The sequence below is a fragment of the Mirounga angustirostris genome, unplaced genomic scaffold, assembly GCF_029215605.1.
Source record: "Mirounga angustirostris isolate CCGP_5_RB_7025 unplaced genomic scaffold, mMirAng1.0.hap1 SCAF_15, whole genome shotgun sequence".
In the NCBI taxonomy this organism is placed as follows: Eukaryota; Metazoa; Chordata; class Mammalia; order Carnivora; family Phocidae; genus Mirounga; species Mirounga angustirostris.
In genome coordinates this window covers 45,132,367-45,156,235 of record NW_026991723.1, presented here as the reverse complement: position 1 = coordinate 45,156,235, position 23,869 = coordinate 45,132,367, and the positions used below count along the sequence as shown (strand labels likewise).

The window sequence follows — 23,869 nt, the reverse complement described above, 5'->3', positions numbered from 1 at the left end:
TACCTATAAAAGTGAACTTGGTCTAGTGGGCGTAACAGACTTCACACAGCCAATGAATAGAGGTGGCTAAGTGGCAGATGGATATGCATGTTCAGAGGGGACAAAGGCAGGACTGGACGGGTCTCTTGATGGTGTGTAAGGCCAAGGGATTGAGAACAGAAGAGAGCAGAGTTGGTGAGGTAGAAGGAAAGCCTCAAGGAGAGAATGACAGAAGTTAGACACATGCTGACATGGCCCATGAGCTATAAGGACAGGAGGGAGCCACTGTCTTCACCTCAGAGTGGTTTGGTGACTTGGACAAGAATAGAATCACTGGACTAGGACATCAGCTTCCTAACTAATCGCCCACTCTCCACACTTGACCTCCCTCCAATCTCTACAGCAACCAGAGCCATCTTTTTAAACCTTAAGTTCCATCAGTCACTTGCTTGAAAACCTTCATTGGCTTGCCATTTGCACTTAGAACAAAATCCAAACTCGCAGGGCTGGAACGAGGGCAAGGTGAGCGAGGCCCAAAATTGAAGGGGGCGCCCAAAATCTCTCTCTTAGCTTCTCCCCCCTCTTCCCTCATCATGACGCCTTATGTTGTGAAGGTTGATTTGGTTCCTCTGTGAGTAACTGGATAAGTGGATTTAGCAGGACCTAAAAGCTATTGACTCTCGGTGCAGTGCTAATATAGGAGATGTGTCTATCTCAGTTTCCCTATTTGAGATTTGAGAATCCACTAATGCAAAATGCTGTCATCATTACCACTGGAAATTGGTTATCCAGAAATTGCCAACATGAACCACATGTCCAAACGAGATCATTGGTGAGAAAAACACAGGAGTGTGTCCCACGTACATACACGTCCCTAAAGTACTTGCCTCACTGCTCAGCTGTAATGTCTGTCATCGGGATGATGTCTGGCATGACATCTAGCAGGGGACGGCTAGCAGGCTAGCCACCTGGACACATGGCGGCTGGGCAGGATTCCAAAGGAACATCTAGATGCATGCACGGTCCCTGGAGGTCTAGGCTGGAAATCGGCACGCTGTCACTTCTACCACATTCAATTGGCCAAAGCAACTCACAAGACTAGCTCAGATCAAGGGGAAGGGAAATAGACTCCACCTCCTGATGGGGGGGGGCACCACAAAGTCACTGTTGCAAACGTACCTGGGAGGAGAATAATTGTAACCATTTTGCAAACAAACTACCACAATTAATAAAATGGGGAAAACCCACTCGTTTCCCTGTAGTATAGTGGCTTCACCTGGTGATTTTTTCACAAGGATATTATGGGAGAGGGGTGGATGAAGAGCTGTGGGAGAGAATCTTCATGTTGGTAGAATCACCTGCAAAGGCAAAATGGTGATTGTTTGATGAGAAAATGGAAAAATCGTAGCAGATTCCATTCCCGTCTGGCTGGGATGACAAGGACTGCCTTGCCCCTTCTCCATGGTTCTATGAAGTTGCAATTCTTGGCCAAAGCTTCTGAGAGATTCAGTGTTTGTTCAAAGACAGGATTCCAACCTGATTGCCATCTTCTGAGTTTACATATATCTAATTGTTCCATTGATAGATTCTTGTGATTTTCTCTTCTCCTATGTTTATTAAGTGCCAGTAGGGATCCAGGAATTTTACATGTATCATCTTATTTAATTTGGTAATTAAACAGCCCTCTGAGATAGCTGTCATCTACATATTACAGTGTAGGAACTCAGGTTTCCAGCCCCCTAGGAACTAGCTAGAGGCCACAGAACTAATAATTGGCAGAGCCAGGGCTATTTAAAACACCTTCATTATTCTGTAGTGTCATTCCATAGCTTTATCCTCTTGAATCATACCCTGTGTTAACCATAAAAATAAAAACTCCCAGTTATTTTACCAGCAAAAGATGGGTTTATCCGGAAATAAACAAGCATTGCAATCTGGGAGAAACAAGCTGCAGCAAAATAGTAGACAAGTCCGAGGAACAAAGGAGAGGTACGCTTTTTTGTGGAGAAAAAGGGGTAAGTTGGGAAAGCTATTATAAACTAAAAGTCCATTGGAGTAAACTGGGAGTTCAAAGTATGGTGGCTTTTCATTGGCTGAGCTCTTGGGGGAAGGGGGGTAGGTGGGGGGAGGACAGGAGAGTGTCCCTTCCTCCAGCTGGAATAGTAGAGTAGTATCCATGGGCAAGGTCAAGTCCATGTAAGGTCAAGTTCATCTCTTCCTGTTGGGTCATCAACTGACTACAAGTGGTAGGGCATGAGAGCTCCCCCTGCCTACTTCCTGACTCCATTTTAGTGAGCTTTCCCATTACTTATTTTCCTAATCATTGTTGTTCTTAATACTTAATGTTAGAATACAAATGTCAAAATCTAACTCATTGGGAAATAATTATCCATTATCAAAAAATAAACAAAACAGAGATTCCTTTAGATATCCTAAAATGTTTAAATACTTATTTGTGGATCTCCAATGTGGGTAAACAGGAAGTATTAGAATCATCTGCCTAGGGGCACCTGGGTGGCTCAGTCATTAGGCGTCTGCCTTCGGCTCAGGTCATGATCCCAGGGTCCTGGGATCTAGCCCCGCATCAGGCTCCCTGCTCAGTGGGAAGCCTGTTTCTCCCTCTTCTACTCCCCCTGCTTGTGCTTCCTCTCTCTCTCTCTCTCTCTCTCTGTTAAATAAATAAATAAAATATTAAAAAAAAAAAACTTCTGCCTAATGAATATCCATTGGCAGTAAAAAGAAATTCAATTTACTAAAACTCAGTTTTCCAAAAAACTTCTCAAGAATGTGTTTGTTGGATAAAACAAGGGTTCATTTGGGAAAAAAAAAAAAGTAACCTTTTCTCATTCAACTACATGCTTTCTGGTGGCCTAAAAGTCTGTGCCCTCCCAGGTATTAACACATGTCCTGATCCCACCTGGTCCATCGCCTCAAGACTACAGAGAACAAGTTTCTGGGCCAGTCTTAAACATGAACCTCAACTTTATCAAATACTACATCCATGGCCTTAGGCTCTTTACTCAGCCTCTCCAGGCTACTTTCTCAGCAGTAAAATAGGATTGGTAGTGCTTATGGAGCTATAATATTAAATGGGATAATGCATTTAAAGCAAATGGTTCAAATGCTAAGTGCTATTGATTTGTCTCTCACCATGCATTTTCAACAGAAGCTAGCTCAAAATAAAGCACAGTAAGCAAATGACCCCACAGTATAAGCTGACTTCACTTGTTTATTGTTCTTTCTCATTGTGTATTCCATACCAATCCTCCCCTACCGAGTGAATATTTATAAAACAACAAAATGTGATGGGAAATGGCATTCAACAGAGGCGGGTTCCAACCCCAGCTCACTGAGTAACTAGCTATCCTTATCCCACCCAATTGCTCCATTCCTTCCAGCTATAAACAAAGATGCTAAGGGAGATACTGCTAATTCTGCTAATACTATGAGACAGCCATGAAAGAACTCCTAACACAGTGCCTGGTACTTCCCAGTGATTCCCTGGTCTTTTTCCCTTTGGCATTTGCAAGAAAGTGTGCCCATTTTTAAAATGTCCAGGTATCTGGAGACTCCTTTCCTTTTTCTCACTTGTTTATTTGGGGTTTTTCTGCTCCCCCTTCTGTGTTTCTTCAAGGTGAGCTCAGTCACGGTTGTAAACCGCCCTACAGGCTGTCAAAGCCTACTGAGGGGTGACGTTTGGAACAAACATAGTCTGGACGAGATGGGTACCTCATCCCTGGAGCGGACCTCTGGCGCTCTGCCTGGCCTCTGCCCACTGAAGAGAGTTAGACCATCTGCAGTAACATTCAGATCGTTTTCCTAGACTTTGAACTAATTGGGAACTTGTCAGAGTGTGTAATCTGCTTCGTGCTGCCTTCTGCTCCAGCACTCTGCCAGGACCCAGCTCAGTGGCACCAGGCTGTCAGTTGGATAGAATAGATGAGTCTTTCTGGAATACCTCCTTTCTGTCAGTTAGCAGTTGATAATTTATGCCCTTTGTAATTATATCTCCCAGCTTCCAAAGGGTAAGCACTTTGAAGGCACTAAATCAATGGTTCTTAACCTTCTTAGGGTTGCACTTTCGAGAATCTCATGGAAGTTATGGATGTTCTTCCTCCTACCCCTGAAAACTTATACATATGCAAAATTTTACATTATCAAGATTTCCCACATTCCTCCCCTAAATCCAGACTGTGGACCCCAAATTCCAGCATTAAATAGTGTTTGCATTTATGGAGGTCTATATGCTTAGTATTGTTCATCAATAAGCTAATACCCAACAGCAGGCAGGAAATGAGTACTGGTGTCTGGAGCAACATTTTTTTTTTAATGAACCAAATGATTGGTGACCTGCTCTCATGGTGGGATAGATAGAGAAGGGAGGAAGTAAAATGGATATTTTTAAATTAAGTTTTTATCTTAATTCCCATATAGTTATCCTACAGTGCTATATTAGTTTCAGGTAACAATACAGTGATTCAACACTTCCACGAATCACCCAGTGCTCACTGGGACAAGTGCCCTCCTTAATCCCCATCACCTATTTCAACCCACGCCCCACCCACCCCCCCTCTGGTCGCCACCAGTTTGTTCTCTATTGTTAAGAATCTGTTTTTAGGCGTGTGTATGTGTGTGTATCTCTCTCTCTCTTTTTTCCTTTGCTAACTTGTTTTGTTTCTTAAATTCCACATATGAGTGAAATCATATGGTATTTGTCTCTCTCTGACTTATAAAAAGGATATTTTGTTTTATGTATACTTAACTAACTTAGGAGACAAAAGTGTAAATAGAAACATATTTGATCATGTTGTCAAAAAAAAACAACACATTGAGTAGTGTTATTCTGCCAATGCGACATCACCTATGACGTGCATACAAAATGCACACATACGGTCTTATTATGTAGGATAATGCCCAGATCCTCAGAAGATCGCATGTGAAATGTGTAGGGGTGAAGATTGCATGACATCTTCAGCTTATTTTAGAATGATCCAGAAAAAAATATATAGAGACATATATTGATAAAGCAAATACAGAAAATGTTAATAGTTACTGAATCTAAGCAGTAGGAATATGGCTTTTCGTTGTATTTTTCTTAAAACTTTTCTTTTGTTTGAAATCTTTTGTTATAAAAACATAGTGAATAGATACATTATTTGGAGAAAAATTTTAGTAAAAGCACAGTCTTTCACTTTCAGAGTGGATTTTCTTCCATCAGTTGATGAGCATCATTTTCTCTTCAGTCCAGTATATTTTTCATTGTGGTTTAGAATCCTGCCCAGAGATGTCCAGTGTTTCTACTATAATTTAGTAAATAATAAACTTCCAATGATAATTTATCATACTTTATACAGCATTATGTGATTATTATGAGCAGTTAAGAAGCTCTCCAGGCAGTAACTCGTGTAGTAGAACCTGCTACAAAATGACGTGTGTAGAACTATTTTGAGAAGTTCCTAATGGTTAAAACCAAGGCTTCAGAGCCAGCAGTAGTTACAAAGAAAGCTGCTTCTACAAGATATTCCCCATGTCATCATTCCCTAATTCTGCAACAGATTTTTAATTCCAGCGCTGAAAATAGTGCTGAATATTTGGCCAAGAAGATGGTACTAATCATAGTATCCATACCTCCTGGCTCCATTTGACTGTAATGCAGTTAGGATTCCCAGAGCCTATCTTTTCCATTTCTGTTGCAGCAAGGCTACATCTGTTTTCAATAGTACACAATTTCCGCTATGCTATTGACAGATAACAGATAAGATATGCCCTAGGAGACCACAGCCACTATCTGGAACCAGAAATTTTATTTTAAGGCCTGAACCTTCCAACATCATTAGTCCATTACTATTTCACCAGCAAAAATAGAGCGCTGTCTTCCCTTAATGGCAGACCTCAGTTTCATCTCTCTTTTTCTGTTTATACTTTGTTTTTATGTGATTAGAAGGATGCATGATGTTTGAAAATACTTTTAAAACCATGTACTTTTTGTTCAAAGAAAAGTTAATGATTAAAGCTCTCGATTTCCCTAAAAAGTTTTATGAAGATTAGATGGCTTCCACTTACTGAATAAATTTCCTTCTATCCTGCCTGGAAGGTGAATTCAGAGGGTGTTTTATGTTTACTTAGAGAATGCAAAGGGAGTAGTGCCTTGGACCCAGGCAAGTAAGTACATGAAAAATGTTCAACACCATTAACCGTTAGAGAAATGCACATTAAAATCACAATGAGATATCATTGTGCCTCTTAGAATGGCTAAAATAAATAATGACAATACCAAATGCTGACAAGAAAGCAAAAGAGCTGGATCATTCATACGTTGTCGGTGAGAATATAAAATGGTATAGCCACTCGGGAAAATAGTTTGGCAGTTTTTTTCTAAAACTAAAAATGGTCTTATGACCCGGAAATTGTATTCTTGGGCATGTATCCCAGAGAAATGAAACTTATTTTTATGCAGACATTTGTACATCAGTGTTGGTAGTTTTTTTTTTTTTTTAAGATTTTATTTATTCATTCATTAGAGACAGAGAGAGAGAGGCAGAGGGAGAAGCAGGCTCCCAAGGAGCAGGGAGCCCGATGCGGTATTTCATCCCAGGACCCTGAGATCACATGACCCGAGCCGAAGGCAGACGCTTAACCGTCTGTGCCACCCAGGCGCCCCAGTGTTCGTAGTTTTATTCACAATGGCCCCAAACTGGAAACTATCCAAAGGTCCTTCAATGGGAGGATGTGATACGTCCATACCATAGAATACAACTCAACAGTAAAAAAGGAACAAACTCTTGATACATGCAGCAGCTTGGATGAACTTCAAGGAAGTTGTACCGAGTGGGAAAAGCCAGTCTCAAAAAGATACATTCTGCATGATCCCACTTATATAAAATCATGAAATAATTTAGATGAATAACAGATCAGTGGTTAGGGATGAGGAGAGGGGGTGGGTAGAGATATAAAGGGGTAGCACAAGGCAAGCTATGGTAATGATATAGTTAACTATCTCAGTTGCATCAGTGGTTACATGAAGCTACACATGTGATTAAATTGCATAGGGTGACACACACACCATACACAATCACAAGGAAATGCACATATAACAGGTGAAATCTGAATGAACTCTATTGATTATACCAACGTCAACTTCTTGGCTGTGATATTGAACTATAGTTAATATGAGATATTATCTCGGCCGGGGAGGGGGGGAGACTAGTTAAGCATGCATAGGACTGCCCTGTACATTTTTTTTTTTTTGCAACTACAATCGGTTGTGTTAATCTGTAATTATCTGTTAATCTGTAATTATTTCAAAGTGAAAAGTTTGTTTTTTTTTTTTAAGTGCTTCCTTTAGTTTCTACCTGGGATTGTGATGAAGATGAGCATTTAGCACAGTATCTCAGCGTAGTTAATGCTCAGCAAAAGTCAGCAGGGGTTTTATATATGAACTCTGCTGTTGCTACTTAATTGGAAGACTATGTTTGAGAAGAGAGATTTAAACTAGAATATAAGTTCCACAAGAGCAAGGATTTGGGCTGTTTGATTCCCTGTTGTATCCCCATACATAGAACAGTTCAGCACATAAAAGTAAGGTGCTCATTAAGTTGTGTTGGAGACTGAATGAGTGATTTTGAAGATGCCATGAAGGAAAATATGTGGCAAATGGAGCAAGAGGGAATAACTTGGACACAAATAAAAGAGCTAAAATGGCAATTTGCCAGGTCTGCCTTCTGGATAGGAAAGGTAAGTGAGCCAAGAAGATATTGAGGATAAATTTGAACCTCAATGTGACTCTCACTTCCCTCGATTTCAATAGTCTTAGGGGGACAATTTAGAATTTAACCATCTTCATGTCAAGCCCATTGGTGACTTCTAGTCCTCACCATGCACTCTACTTTTCTGGGGTGCCCAGGTATATCATGGTCCTTGCCCAATGGATCTGTTCCTTAATGCCTTGTTCTATTTAGTGCTTCCACCAGCTAAAAGATCACTACTCCCGCACTCTCCTCTGCCATTAGTAGGACAGGTGCACCTGTATTGGACCACCAAAAGGAAGACTGGCTCTCTCAGGTTAAAGGACCCATGCAATAGTGACTGGGCACATGGTCCCAGGGACTAAGCCAAAGAATTTTTAGCTGATACCACTCTCTATTAGTCAAAATAGTTTCTGCTGACCCTGGTCTTAGCCCCAACACTGGATCCAGGCCCCTCAACTCTTTTTCCTCTCAGAATGAGTTTCCTGCCTATTTGATCATCCTCCTTCCTTGCAAAGCCCTAGACCCACCTCTTTGTAACTGTTAATCAAGACATCAGTGTTCAGTGTTGCAAAGATACCTATGTTCAAGAGGTTGACAATCCCAGCCAAGCAAACAAAATGGCAAACACCGGCAATCAGGAATAAGTGTGAAATGCCAATTTTAAAATAGGAGTTCAAAGAAGGGAGGTTTTATATTGTTACATTTTCACAAGAATGAGGAAATAGAGGCCTGGTCAGTGTATACATCTCAGATACATGGGAGGAAAATAAATCAAGAAACAGTGGGTCATTAGCAGTATCAAATGGTAAGAGAACAGTGACATAGTTCCATGTTGGGCTGAAAAGAAGCCATTTGCCTCCAACTTTGTTATATTTGAGCATATAGGCTCATTAAAAAATATATCTAATTTCACTTATTTATTTATTTATTTTTATTTTATTATGTTATGTTAATCACCATACATTACATTATTAGTTTTTGATGTAGTGTTCCATGATTCATCGTTTGCATATAACACCCAGTGCTCCATGCAGAATGTGCCCGCTTTAATACCCATCACCAGGCTTATTTATTTTTAAATATGCATCTAGCACCACTGCACTAGGTACTATGAAATAATATAAAATGGGGAAAAATGGTCTCTGCCCTCAGAAGGGTGTTCAGTAATGGGAAAGAGAGAAATGAGACAAATAATATAAAAGAACGAACTAGGAAGCAAATAGGGAGATACAGTGAGTGTGAATAAAATATGGATGTAGCCAAGCAGTGTCCCAAATGAATGCCATTACTGTCCCATCTCTGTGACATGAATGATCTTAGTTCCCTCCTGGGCTCTCTTGGGAACAAGAGAGCAGATCAAGAAATGGGACCAATTCTCAATATCAGTACATTTTTGACAGGAAATGTTGTATGCTTCATATTTGTGCCCTTTATTGTTTTACCCAAAGTTTAATTACATTTTCATTTGTATTATTAAATATTTAAGTTGGGTTTACGTGATACACATTTGCTTCCTGGGAATTCCAAAACCAAGGTCAGCAAATCTGGCATCTCTCATTTTCTGCACACGTGGAAATTGTATCACGTCCCGTAGGAGCCAAGTGCTGGTATGGTGAAAGTGAACTTTCTAGATCACAAGTTAAAATGTGGTGGAGAATTACTGCGTATTTACCCCAAAGATACAAAAGTAGGGATCCGAAGGGGTACGTGCACCCCGATGTTTATAGCAGCAACGTCCACAATAGCCAAACTGTGGAAAGAGCCAAGATGTCCATCGACAGATGAATGGATAAAGAAGAAGTGGTATATATATACAATGGAATATTATGCAGCCATCAAAAGGAATGAGATCTTGCCATTTGCAACGACATGGATGGAACTGGAGGGTATTATGCTGAGCAAAATAAGTCAATCAGAGAAATACATGTCTCATATGATCTCACTGATATGAGGAATTCTTAATCTCAGGAAACAAACTGAGGGTTGCTGGAGTGGTGGGGGGTAGGAGGGATGGGGTGCCTGGGTGATAGACACTGGGGAGGGTATGTGCTCTGGTAAGCGCTGTGAATTGTTCAAGACTGTTGAATCTCAGATCTGTACCTCTGAAACAAATAATGCAATATATGTTAAGAAAAAAAAAAAGAAGAAGAAGGTAGCTGGTGGGGAAGAATGAAGCGGGGGAAATCGGAGGGGTAGATGAACCATGAGAGACGATGGACTCTGAAAAACAAACAGGGTTCTAGAGGGGAGGGGGGTGGGAGGATGGGTTAGCCTGGTGATGGGTATTGAGGAGGGCACATTCTGCATGGAGCACTGGGTGTTATGCACAAACAATGAATCATGGAACACTTCATCTAAAACTAATGATGTAATGTATGGGGATTAACATAAGAATAAAAAAAATGTGGTGGAGAATCAATATGTTATATTAATGAGGTTACACTGTATCTAGGAGATCATAAAAGTGAAAAGTTACATATACCAAAATCATAAAGTTACATTCAAATTACAGCCTTTTGTTCTCCTTGGAGTTCAGAGTTTCTTTTTTTTTAGTCTTAAAAATGTGAAAGTTCTTGGGCGCCTGGGTGGCTCAGTTGGTTAAGCGACTGCCTTTGGCTCAGGTCATGATCCTGGAGTCCCTGGATCAAGTCCCACATTGGGCTCCCTGCTCGGCAGGGAGTGTGCTTCTCCCTCTGACCCTCCCCCCTCTCATGTGCTCTCTCTCATTCTCTCTCTCTCAAATAAATAAATAAAACCTTTTTAAAAAATGTGAAAGTTCTTTTACAAAGTTTATTGCCAATAATATTGCCAAAAATTAATCACACTTCCAATTTTATCACTTTCAAGATGCACTTTAAATATTTAGCACCCTTTTCTATATGTTGGGTTTATAATTCTATAGACAGAATCATGTTCTTTATATTCTTCATAGCCTTTGCCAGCTTCTCTTCAAACCAGAGTGGATGTTTAATGTGTGATTGATAAATTAATCATAAAGTTGTTTATAAAGGTTATGGTTAGGCCACAGTTGATTCACTTAAGTACATCCTTAAATATAACACTTAATGTTAAGTGATCTAACTACTATCCTTTCTGTCTAGTTAATTTTACAATAATAGTATATTCTGGGATGTGAGCTCTGCGAGGACACAGATTTTTTACAGTTTTGGTCACATATGTATCCCTAGAACCTGGAAGAATGCCTGGCATATAGTAAGTGTCCAGTAAATATTATCAAATAAGTATTTTTAAATGACTAAATTTTTTAATTCAAAACTTCCTATTCAGAGTCTCTCACTGATGCTTCAGACACTGAAAATGTCATTTAAATTTTTTTTGAGCTGTTCTTTCCTTGAAACAAAGAAACCGCAGTAGTCCTTCAAGTGACAGAAATAAATTGAAGACTGGGCACAACTTGCTTCCAAGTCAACTAAATATAGACTAATATCATACATCCACAGTGATAAATGGGACCACAAGAGGGCCCCACTTTTCCCACCTACTGCTGAGCTATAAACTCCTTCATACAGGTCAACCTGATACATGGATAATCTAATTTGCAGAGTTACTTGAACTTATGCCATTGTGAAGGTCATAAAAAGTGCCTCCATGACCTTCAAGAGATAGAACCAATAATGAAAATTCATGATAATTATAGGTGAGTCTAAATAATAATGCTGGGAGAGACAGAGAAAATAACCTCTATTCTTGCTGCATTCCCAGGCATCCACTTTTTGTACCAAACACAAATAAAACCTGTCATTTTTCGTTCACATCAGTCACTTAGCAATACCATTTTCTGGCCTCTATTGGAAGTTAGAGCTCATAAATAGCTTTTAATGTATACAAACTTTTTATTGTATTTGGAGTCTAGTGCCTCCAGGCTCCTTCCCACAGGCCACTGCAAGGAAAATTCCACTTCCTCATTTCTCTGATGCTTGGGCTCTGGAGCCCAGCTGTCTGAATTCATATCCCAACTCTGCCACTGACTAGCTACATGGCCTTGAACAAATTGTCCAACTTCCATCAGCCTCAGGGTCCTTATGTATTAAAGGTGGCAGGAGCGGTTATAATACCTATTTTGAGGGTACAGTGAGCTATTTATATACAAAGCACTTGGCACATAGTGAACTTGCAGTAAATGTTATCCATTATGACTGGAATCTATTTGATTTGCGGCAAATCGGTCTGTGGTTTGTCCAGCACCAGCATTTGTTGGAGTTTTCTTTAAAACTCACATCCTCTTAGACACTATTCCTTCAAAGAAGCAAGGCAATCCAGACTTAATATGTGAGTGCATTTGGGATTCTTTGCTAGTCAAAGGAAATTTGTGTAACTATAGCCAGAATACCACTAGCACTTTGTGTTTGATTGGCATATCAAAACGGTTCATTAGCAATTGTGAGGATTGCTCAAGCAATACAACAAAATATATTAACAACATCTGGATTTTGGGGGGGAGATGACAGATGACAGTGATAGTTGGGTTGTTAATTCCTAAATTAAGTGAATTAACAGAGGAGCTTAGTATCCTGAGTACAGAAACAGGCTGAGGCACATCCCACTTCTTTCTCTCCATTTATATAAAGAGGATTACTGTTTTTCTGTGTACCAACTTAAGTATTATTTTCTTAAAAAGAGAGAGGAGAGGGGCGCCTGGGTGGCACAGTCAGTTAAGCGTCCAACTCTTGGGTTTCAGCCTAGGTCATGATCTCTGGGTCGTGGGATGGAGCCCCATGTGGGGCTCCTCACTCAGTGCTGACTCTGCTTGGATTCTCTCTCTCTCTCTCCTCCTCATCCCCCCAAATCTCTCTCTCTCTCAAAAATAAATAAATAAATCTTTTAAAATAGAGAGAGAGAAGAAATTAGCCATTGCTACACTTTTTACTTAATTTCCACCCTTTCTTTCCATTCCAGCGTGTTTCTTTATTTCTTATTTTTTCCAATGTGTTTATTTTTTTTTTAATTTATTTATTTATTTGACAGAGAGAGAGAGATCAGAAGTAGGCAGAGCGGCAGGTAGAGGGAGAGAGAGAAGCAGTCTCCCCGATGAGCAGAGAGCCTGATGCGAGACTTGATCCTAGAACCCTGGGATCATGACCTGAGCCAAAGGCAGACGCTTAACCGACTGAGCCACCCAGGTGCCCCCCAAGGTGTTTCTTTAAACCAGGGTTGCGAAGTGGGTATTCCTGCATCCTGGGCTGCCACCTCCAGTCCTTCATTAATCTTTGAGACTCTCACTTTCTTAACGGGCAGAGATAGTGGGATAATTACCCAGCAACCAGCAACCAGTGGTAAAAGTCATTTGAACTTACATCTCTTAGTATTACTTCTTTAGGAATTTATTTAATCCCTCCCCCCTCAATGTTTTAGAGTCTGCTAAGACCAAAAAGAGAGGGAGACAGTGATGATTTTGCATCTGATTAAGTGGTAAGATTTCTTTCCTTTTAGATTTTCAGGCTTGAGGCTTTTGTACCTTCTAGTCTTCCCATAGACTTTGAGGTTTATTCATCTCTTTCCAGGACAGATGTTTTGAAAGTTATTGTTTGCTACAGCTAAGTGTATTGAAAGAAAAAGGAGACATCATTTCATACAACCTTGTTAATTTCTTAAGCGAAAATCCATCATTCCCCTCCACCCAACCTTTCTAAATTCCAGGACGCCATAATAGTGTCAGTTAAATATTGGATTAACATTTCTAATCACTGGCATATATGTTTTAGGTCACATTTCTGACAAAATAATGATACTTTTAAATTTGTTTTTATAGACTTTGTACAGTGCTTCTGAGTCCTTGGCAAATAAATTCTGGTGCATTTCACAGATCTAGTGAGAGATTATAGTGGCAGAAGTTGATGGATGTTCCTTGACTGTTGTAATTGCTTATCTCTGATGCCATGCCACTGTCCAGTTGTCTTTTGGTACATGACATCTTCCAGGGACCCATTCGATTATGTGATTTGCGGGTGGGCAGTTACTGGTCAGAGTGAAACAAGGACTGTGTGGTCATGATAAAGTTACACTGTGTCATATTTGCCTAATGTTGATGTGTCTGAGGTGGAAGTGGGGGCCTGTATGTGAGGTAAAGTTCTGTATAAGGTCAGATCACTTTGTAGTCACGGAAATCATTGCTCAACCAGTGGTTTCTGAGGTCAAAGGAAGAGAGACAATTTAAGGGTTTATGAATGGTTCATAGTGTTAAAAATGCTTTCTGAATGGCCTATGGGTTTTTTAATGGGTGTGGGGCACTTCCGAACCACGTAGCAAATAGGTAGCAAAATTCCTATATAGAACTGGGGTTTCTACCAGGGAGAACAACAGATATTAATGGCATCCTTCCAGTTGCTCAATTTCTCGATTACTTGCAGTGATGAGGGAGGAGGCCAGTTTAAGCTAAATAAAAGGTTGAATTACAATATTTTCTTTTAAGTAGAAGATGTATTCCTTATAGCCTGGCCTTGTAGATGTCCTGCTTTCATGAATGAAGAGGAGGGTCTGTGTTGATACACCAACCTGGGACCCTTGGGGATGCATTTTATGAATTCTTTTAAATATTCCTCAAGAATTTCCATGTATGTTCCCAGTTGGCTTAACAAATTTTTCCTGTAGGCGGTACAGCCTTTCAACTGACCACCAGGAATTGGGTTTTCAAATTAGTACAGCCCAAATGTGTGATATTTGGGGGGGGTTTAAAATCAAAGGCATTTAAACACAAAATGCATAAGAAGAATGCCAGGATTAATCCTTAAAATCCCATTAGCCTTCTTTTGAAGAAGCTGTCCTCTGTAGTGTACAGTGGATGAAAATGAACTTGCCACCTGTTCAGTGGCCCTGAAAATAAATTCACAACACTGAGGCCAACCCCAAACCCAGATAGTTAGCTAAATAATTCAGTGGTTAGAAATACTACAGGCCTATAAGTATCGACTATACACATCTGGATCTTTTCTTTGCTATCTTCACTAGTTACTTCCAGTGTAATTAATACCCATTTGAAGTTGAATTCCTGACATAATAAGCATCCCATCACTAGGACTGCGAAGCAGCTTCACCCCATCCGTTAAGGTGAAACTGAGTCCGATGAGCATGAGGAATTATCAGTAGATGTGGGTGAGCCTCCAAAAATGAGCAATTATGACCATATGGCACACTTCTCATTTCGTTTGCAACAGGGCTATGTAAAAGGAAAGTGGAGGGGTATCTTAATGACCCCAGTTGCCATTTATGTATATAACGAAATATACATGTTATAATCTGATACATATTCATGTCTGCAAGTTACACTTGAAAGAAAACTAATGATGTCAACTTCTGCTGACATAAAACAGTGGGAGATTTTGTAAAGGAGTCCAGACCTTGCTCTGCACTCACTTTTTTCTTTGTAGAATCTATGCACAAGGCCTTTTCCTTCCATTTATTGTGTCTTAGGATCCATCTTGCTTGTGAGAGAAAAAGGAAGTCAATGGGGCAGATCTTTTTTTCTCCCCTGCAGACCAAAAGACAGGTTTGATTTTTTTTCCTTCCTCACATATTTTCTTTAAATATATATTTTTTTAAATCCAAACTCGTGGCTGGTTACCGTTTTGCTCTCATAAAGACCACTCAGTTCTTTCCTCCTTTTCATCCTGTACCTTCATGTTCTGTAGAGCCATTGGGGTATCAATCCCAGCTCCTAATTATTTGTCTCCCATTTAGCCACAAGGTGTAAATTTGCTAACTGAAAAGGCGTGCTCTGACAGCTAATCTCGTTGTATGTCCAAAGGCTGAGCTTGCTGCACTGGATAACTTCCCTGGGGGATTGTTCTGTAAAATGTGGGACCATTTGTTGAGCTGTCTGATGTAGAAGAAGAGAAAATGAAAGGACCTGCCAGAGGGAAGTGGGGTCATACAGTGCCTTCAGAGCAAAAAAGAGAAATCAAAGAACAATTTCAGGTCCACTTCAGTCTCCAAGCACGTTCCTGGGAACTAGGGAATCAGCGATATTTTCTTATTCGTGTTTTTAGGGAAGTCTCTGAGAGAGAGCCCCAAATCAGGGGAATGGCGAATTTAGAATGCCCAAGGGCTGTGCTTAGAGATTACCACCAGTGCAGGGGTGCGTGGGTGGCTCAGTCCGTTAAGCATCTGACTCTTGATTTCTGCTCAGGTCACAATCTCAAGGTCGTGAGATCCAGCCCCTTGTCGGGCTCTGCGCTGGGCGTGAAGCCTGCTTGGGATTCTCTCCCTCTCTCTCCTCTGCCCCTCCCCCACCTCTCTCCCTCTCTAAAAAAAAAAAAATTTACAGCCAGTGCAGAACACTTCTGTCTGGGCCTGAGACTTACAAGCTCTTCAAGGGCCCATAAAAATGTTTGGAACCAGAAGAAAAAATATATGTTGATATTGACTCTAAAATCTAAAAAAGGTACTCACAAGATTATTAAATGTTTAACTGAATGTCTACAAATATTTAATATCAACTTCATTAAGTATGAGATTTAGTCTTCTTAAAAGTTACAATATATGTGAAAACAAATTATGGATTCAGTTTCTCATGTTCCAAGATCTCAAGCATGCCAGTCATAATTAAATGAATTGCATGTAGCCAATAATTTGAAATAAAAATCATAAAAGGATTATAAGAATCCTTTCCATTTCTGTACACGGAAATGTATATTTTAGGTGGGATATGGGAGCAACTCAACATTCTTATATAAAGACGTGTGGTAGGACTGAAAAAGAGAGCCTGGGTTCATGAAGGTTCTAAAACAGCTCTGCACCATGTACTCATCTCCATATGGGATTGATTATTCCTGAAGACACTGATCACCAAAGACACTAATGGGGAGGACGAGAGGCAAGCTGGGAGCAGGGTTCCAGTTTGTTCTTGCTGTATGAACCCTTAGTGGAGGGGTAGTGACAAAGGCAGTGTGGTCTGAGCATGAGGAAAGTCACAAGGTACCTGCAAATCATTGGAAAGATAACAGGATGGTGCCCTGGTTCTGCCGAAGGAGGATGCATATTAAGTTGACAAAGCAAAGCCAGCTGGGTGGGTCATGTTGGTAGAACTCCTGTGTCCCTTTTTCAGTGTTCTCTCCTAACAGATAACCAGGCCCTCAAGTGCCCTGGTGTTTTAGTCAACCTTTCTCTACTTGACAGATATTTCCATTTTTAGAATGGAAAACTTGAAGTGGTAGAGGCAGAAAAGGTGTGTTATCTGAATTCTGCATGTGATGATCTTAGTCTTCAATTCAGGGGTCCACATTCTTCAGGATTTATTTTATTCACTTTATTTATTTATTTATTTATTTATTTATTTATTTATTTATTTATTTATTTATGGGGTGGTGAATGTGGACGCCCTCCAAAATACTTAGAAGATGATACTTCCTTGTAATCCCAGCCCCCAACAATAACCACTAATAACGGTTTGGTGTTGATTCTTGCAGAATTTTTTCTTTACATATACTAAAGCTTTGTTCATTTATTTTCTTCGATAAAATGACATGACAAATAAGACCTTAATTTTTTTTTAATTTTTTTATTGTTATGTTAATCCCCATACATTCCATCATTAGTTTTAGATGTAGTGTTCCATGATTCATTGTTTGTGCATAACACCCAGTGCTCCATGCAGAACGTGCCCTCCTCAATACCCATCACCAGGCTAACCCATCCTCCCACCCCCCTCCCCTCTAGAACCCTCAGTTTGTTTCTCAGAAGGACCTTAATTTTTGTCACTTGAACAGTATATCTTAGATACTTTTGCATGTCAGTACATGTGTACTTACCTCATTTATTTTAATGACCCCATGGGATTCCACTGCATGGATGGGCCATAGTGGATTGAACTGCCCTCCATTGCTGGGCATTTGGGATGACCATTCAACTTTTTGAGTGTCCAGGAGAATGTACCATGGGCCTAAATAAACCATTATATATTGGTTAGTAATCTATACCGTTGGCCCCCTGTGTTGGTTCCTCCCTGCCCAGAAGCAGAAAGAACCAAATCTTTCCTTATACTGATGCTTGTTATTAAATGTAAAACTGACATGGGACTTGTTGTTTATTTATTTCTTTGTCTTCTGTTTTTGCCTTTTTCTCTTCTGCAGTCATCTACAGCCAGGGACAAGGATGAGCAGGCTCTACCGGTAGGAAGAAGTGGCTCTGTCTATACCTGTTCGTGTGCCTGTGGAGAGTGTGGGACAGGGGTGGGAGGAGGAGGGCTCATGTGCTCAACAAACCATCCTCCCCCTTGGGATACTGAAACGGCTCAATCTACTGGTATATATGTATACTCAGTCCTATAATTAGTGTCAACTGTGTTCTGATATTCACTGATACTCAAATTATTTCTGGGACTAGATTTCAAAAAGTTTGCCTTCTCTCTTTCATTTGGCATAAACTTTAATGTGAGTTGAAAGAAGGAAATATTTCCAAACTGCATCCCATGGGATGTTGAGCTGATATTTGGGGACAGTGTGGGATCTAATGCTTGATATCTATTTTTTATGTATCTGCATGCCCTTAATTTCTGGTTGGAAATTTCTTTTGGTTCCATCAAAAGAAATGCTGCATGAGACGTATGTGTTTAATATATAACTAATACCCAAAAGAATACCCAAATAGATATCATCCTTTGCCAATGAAGATCTCCACAACAAAGTTCTTCCAGTTTCCTAGAATGAGCATAGTAACAGTGATTATGACAAATTATTAACAACAAACACATTTTCCAGTTCCTATCCAGTTAACATCACATTCTGTAATGTGCAAGATGGCAAGGAAATGACCTTCAGAGTTTTTTGTGTTCAGCTATCAAACAGTGATTACATTTCAACTCTAGTCAAGTCTCCTAAACTTGCCCCTAAAATATTTTGAAACTTAATCATCTGAATCAAATACTACAATGCATTAAAAATGTTACAGATTTAAAACTGAAGAGACTAGTAATAAAGATACATATGACCCCATCCATCCTCCTGTAGTGCTCAGAGCAAAGACTCAGGACATTCATTGAGAGCCCATCAGATATGTCAGATCTGGTACTGGGCTAGGGATACAGACCCAATCTCTTGCTTTGAGGAACTCATGATCAGTTTCACAATATCCTCTGATTCTTCTTCCGTCAGAGTTAGGAGTATGATTTCCGACAGCATATCAATGATAATAAAATCACACTAAGAAATTCAGATTTCTCCATGTATCTCATACTGGCATTTTGCCCATACTTCAAGTTACCATGGCTTTCACCTTTGTCCCCAAATGTGTGGACCACGATTGTTAATAAGTATTCTACAAAATAAGAGACCTTGGGGCACTGTCCAAGTTAACCAAGTTAACCAGATTTCTTTAGTGTTACACTCAGTGGTCTAATGTGTATCTTAAAATGCTAAAGGTGGGTTGGTCTAGGATGTAGCGCTTGCCAAATATATATGGTTGTGAAGTCTCTTGGGGGACTCTTCTTGGGAAGCCCCTTTGTGGGTCTTGACTGTGATTGGATATATTGGAAAGCCCTGTAATGTAGATAGTTGGGAGACTTCATGGAAAATCATATTTTATTTTTACCTGGCCCCAGAAAAATTGTATGTCGAGATTTTGGATCGAAAGTTCAATAAGCAATTAATTCCTTCGCATTACCTTACCTTGCTCCCTCTTAAATCTGGCTGTCTGTAAAGCTTGGCTGCTTCTGAAGCCTCTTCCCCTGTGAGAACTAGCACAAAATCTACCAAAGTGAGAGGAAGCAGTTCCTAGTCAGGATAAAAATCCATCAAATCCTGAGGGTGTAGGGTGTCTTTTTTTAGCTTATTTGCTTTTGAAGATCGCCATAAAAAGAGTTTGTTGGTAACTTATCCCTAGAAGTTCTTTCTTCCTCTCTTACCTGTGAGTTTCACCTCATTGGCTACCACCAGTCACACCAGTAGTTTATACAAAAGGAGCCCCCCTCCCCCCAGCATGGAAGTCAAGAGGTTTTTCAGTGGATTCTTAATAGGAGGTTTTTTCCCTTTAGATCTCTCTTAATATAGACCATAGTGCTTCATGAATTAGAACTGTGGTCCCCAGAGTAGAGATGAGGTCCCCAGGAGATACACAAGCTGTTCTTTTGGGGAGCAAGGAGAAAATATTAGCACCTCTATCATTTACTTTCTATATTATTCTTCATAATTTCTCCTTTCACAAATGTTTTATCATAGCTATGCTCATATTTTGGTATGTGTGGATATAGAGACAGAGATAGATACATATATGCATATTCAAAACTTTTATAGATAGGGTGCACAATCTAAACATTTTAGAGACCATCCACCAGTTCAGATAACAAACTTTGAGAGAAGCAAACTTGAGATCCATTTCTCTATCCTCCATTTTTCATCTCATTTCACTTCTCTGAGACAGTGTCCTTATCTGTCTAAAGGGAATGATGACCACGTCTAGTTCAGAGGGCTCATTGTGAGATTGAGATAAACAGTGGGAGTGAAGTATATAGTACATTGACTAGCATTTAGTAAGCTCAAAAAAAAAAAAAAAAGGTGGCAATGAATTCATTTAGGATGTGAGAAGGCCATTCCTTGGCAGGATTTGAAATGCACTTTGAACATCTTTCTTACAATAGCATGTCATCATGTGACAGAAATGAGTGACCACCAGACTAAGTGAGAGCATATCTGCAATACACTTGCCTATGGTTTCCGAGAACTAACAGCGTTTTTGTCTGGTTTCTCTGCTCAGACTAAGCCACGTCTCCAGCGAGGTGGAAGTTCTGCTTCTCTCCACAACAGTCTCATGAGGAATAGCATCTTCCAGCTCATGATTCACACCCTTGACCCACTCGCTGAAGGTAAATATCAGGCGTTAGCTGGGGAGCTTGTGCCGGGGGGCGGGGGGGGGCGGTGATAGAGGATGTTTACGATGCTGCCATCACACAAAGCTGCCACTATCCTCGTGGGGAGCATCTGCCAGAGGAAACCCTGGGCCCTTGACGTGCTTTATCTGCAGCAGCTCAGTTCACAGTTGGAGAGTGTTGTGCCAGGAGTAGGACCTGAGGTCTTGTGTACTGATTCTGTCTTTTGATGCTTCCAGCATAAAGAGTTGGTGATGAGGCAGAGAAGGCAAAAAGGTTTCTCTCCCTCCCAGCTGGGGTGACAGCTCTCTTTCATCCTCCCTCCTCAGTTCCAAAATGAGGTTGTAGATGGAGATTAATTGTGCATTTTTAAAAAAAGAGAGAAGAGAACCCCATGACTTAGGGCCTTGAATAATTTGGGGAATGATGTTCACTGTAGAACATTGATATTGTCCTGATTCTTTGGCAGTTGGAGGGCGGTGGGTGAGCTAAGCATCCAAGGAGACTTCTCGGAGGTAACTGCTTAGGATCAGTCTCAAAAGGCCTGGTTCACCTCCTAGGGTAATCCTATGAACCATCACAAAGAATCCGGTGTTATGTTCTTTAAGTTTTACTGATTCACAGATTCATCCTGTTTCTTAACTTGCATAACTATCCTAAAAATTTAATTTTCCAGTAGGTAGATATCTTATGTGTCAAATAAATATCAGAGTTAGGCTGCTAGCAAGGGGTGCAAATGTAAGCTAGTATATTCTCCCTTCATCTCTGGACCTTGTAATTGGGCCTGATGTTACATGGGGGCTAACAGAGATCATTGGAAGAGCATGGCCTGGGACACGTGGGATGAGATTGTCAAATCATGTCACATAAATCAGAGCTCTTACCCAATATAAACCTTTGCTGAATAATTTCACGGGTACAGGTCATCAGGAGATTCAGAAGAAAGAAAGAACATTTGGGGACCTCAAGAACGGCTCCCCAGGTCCTGTCTTCCCTCACTAAATACTCAGCTCTGACCCAGAATAATAGATGAGGATCATGGGGTCACCTCTCACTACAGAACATTTTGATTATGAAATGTCTCCATTTTATACCCCAGAGAGTTCTATAGCTGACATGATATTCTCCAAGGAACCCCGCCTCATAGATCGTGAGTCCTGTTTACTAGAGGTAGTCTTTAGCCAGGGGCGTCCTGAGTGTCATTACTCTCTTCACTCAGAGGCCCACTAGACGAGGGAATTACACCTGGTCACTAGCCTTCTTCTAATTCCCCTGGGTCCCCCCACCAACACCATCACCCCAAAGAGGAGTGAAGGGATGGCAGACCAACTTCCTCCCAGCCACTAAGGAGTTGTGTGACTTTGGGCAAGTTGGAGTCTCTCTAGTACTTGGTTTCTTCATTTGTAGTAAGAGTTACCTTTGTCCAGTGCTTTACGGTTGACAAAGCATTTTCACACCTGTGAACTTACGCTCCATAGTTACTCTTCATAGTCAACATTATTATTCTAATCGCATAAAATATCATACCACCCAAGGAGATCTCAAACCGACCTCCTCCCTTGGCCAGCTGTTTATTCCGAGCCATCCCCATCACTTGCCTGGATTCCTGTGGGGCCTTCCTAACTGGTTTCTCACTGCCTCCTTGCCTCCTCCTCTGCGTGTTTTTCACACGGCACCCCAAGTAGTCCTCTTCAAAAGTAAATCAGATTGTGTCACTCCTACTGATAACCTACAGTGGCTTCCCATGGCTCTTGGAAAAATTGTGAGATAGTTCTCATGGTGTATATCATCTGCCTCTTTCTCCAGACTCAGTTCGACTCACTTTGCTTAAGCCACAGAGGCCTTTCTGTCTTCAGACAGGTGCTTCTTTCCTGCCTCATGGTCTTTGCATGGGCTATGACCCCCACCCAGAATCCTTTTCGTTCTTCCGCCCTCTTCCACTTCCCTTGCCCATTCTTTTTTTTTTTTTTTAAGATTTTATTTATTTGACAGAGAGAGACACAGCGAGAAAGGGAACACAAGCAGGGGGAGCGTGAGAGGGAGAAGCAGGCTTCCTGCAGAGCAGGGAGCCCGATGCGGGGCTCGATCCCAGGACCCTGGGATCATGACCTGAGCCGAAGGCAGACGCTTAACTACTGAGCCACCCAGGTGCCCCCCCCCAGCCCAATCTTCAGCCGGCTGTCGACAGGACATTTCCCGGCCACCCAGTATAAATCAGGGCCCCAATCCTCATCTCTCCAGGCCCCCTTTCATTTGTCCTTATTGCTCGCATTGTAATTTGTGTGATTATTTGTTTACTGCCTGTCTCCCTGAGGATGCAGTAAATCTCCAGAGAGCAGGAACTCTATTTTATTCACTAGTTTCACCCAAATTCTAGCAGAGTACCTGGCACAGAGTAGCTGCTAAAACTCAAGAAAGATTAAGCAGTGTGGCCAATGTCAAGCTTTTGACCTGATATTCACAGAATTTCAAAGCTCTCTAAAGCCACGTGGATTGTATCTTGGGTTGTTTTGAGCCATCATCTTTTCCACCCCATCACCCTAAAGGGCCATGTAAGAAGAAAAGAACCATTTTATCTGTCCCAATGTGATTATGAGCAGGCAACTGATTATGTTTATTTTTTTGCAAGGCAGTATTATGTAGTAATTAAGAGGACAGATTCCAGAGCCAAACTCTCTGGGTCTAGATCTCAGCTCTGCATTTACTAGCTGTGTGACCTTGGCCAAGTTTCCTAACCTCTCTGTACCTCAGTTTCCTCATCTATAAAATCAGGATGCTTACTTCATAAGGTTGTTGTAAGGATTAAAGGAATGAATATACATAAAGCATTTAACACACTGCCTAGCAGATCATAAGTATCATATACAGGTTTGGAATTATTCTGTTTCATTATTTTGAAAAATAATGCATCATGTGATTTTTTTTTTAGATTTTATTTATTTATTTATTTATTTGAGAGAGTGTATGTGTGTGTGTGTGTGTGAGCCAGGAGAAGAGTAGAGGGAGTGGGACAAGCAGACTCTCTTCTGAGCACAGAGCCCGACACGGAGCTCCATCTCACAACCCTGAGATCATGACCTGAGACAAAATCAAGAGTCGGCCTTAACCAGTTGAGTCCCCCAGGCACCCCTGATTCTTTTTAATTTAAAACATTCAAAAGGCTATGATAAAAAAATAAGTCTCCCCCTGCCATTAAACTCCCAATTTTTTCCAGCCCCCCAGTTCTCCCTAGAGAAAACCACACAGCAACCAATTATCAGGGCTCATTCCAGAGATATTCCATGTATATACAACTGTGTGCATGCATGCATGCGTGCGTGTCCATGCC

General features: G+C 40.7%; 1 protein-coding gene across 1 annotated transcript in view; it reads left to right on the top strand.

Annotated features, from left to right (window-relative positions):
- Positions 1–23,869, top strand: part of SLC24A2 (solute carrier family 24 member 2) — a 205,140-nt gene that overhangs the window by 128,849 nt on the left and 52,422 nt on the right. Inside the window, exons 2-3 of the mRNA XM_064579887.1 lie at positions 17,813–17,851; positions 20,430–20,538. Coding sequence (XP_064435957.1) covers positions 17,813–17,851; positions 20,430–20,538 — 148 coding nt within the window. The remainder of the gene's footprint in view (positions 1–17,812; positions 17,852–20,429; positions 20,539–23,869) is intronic.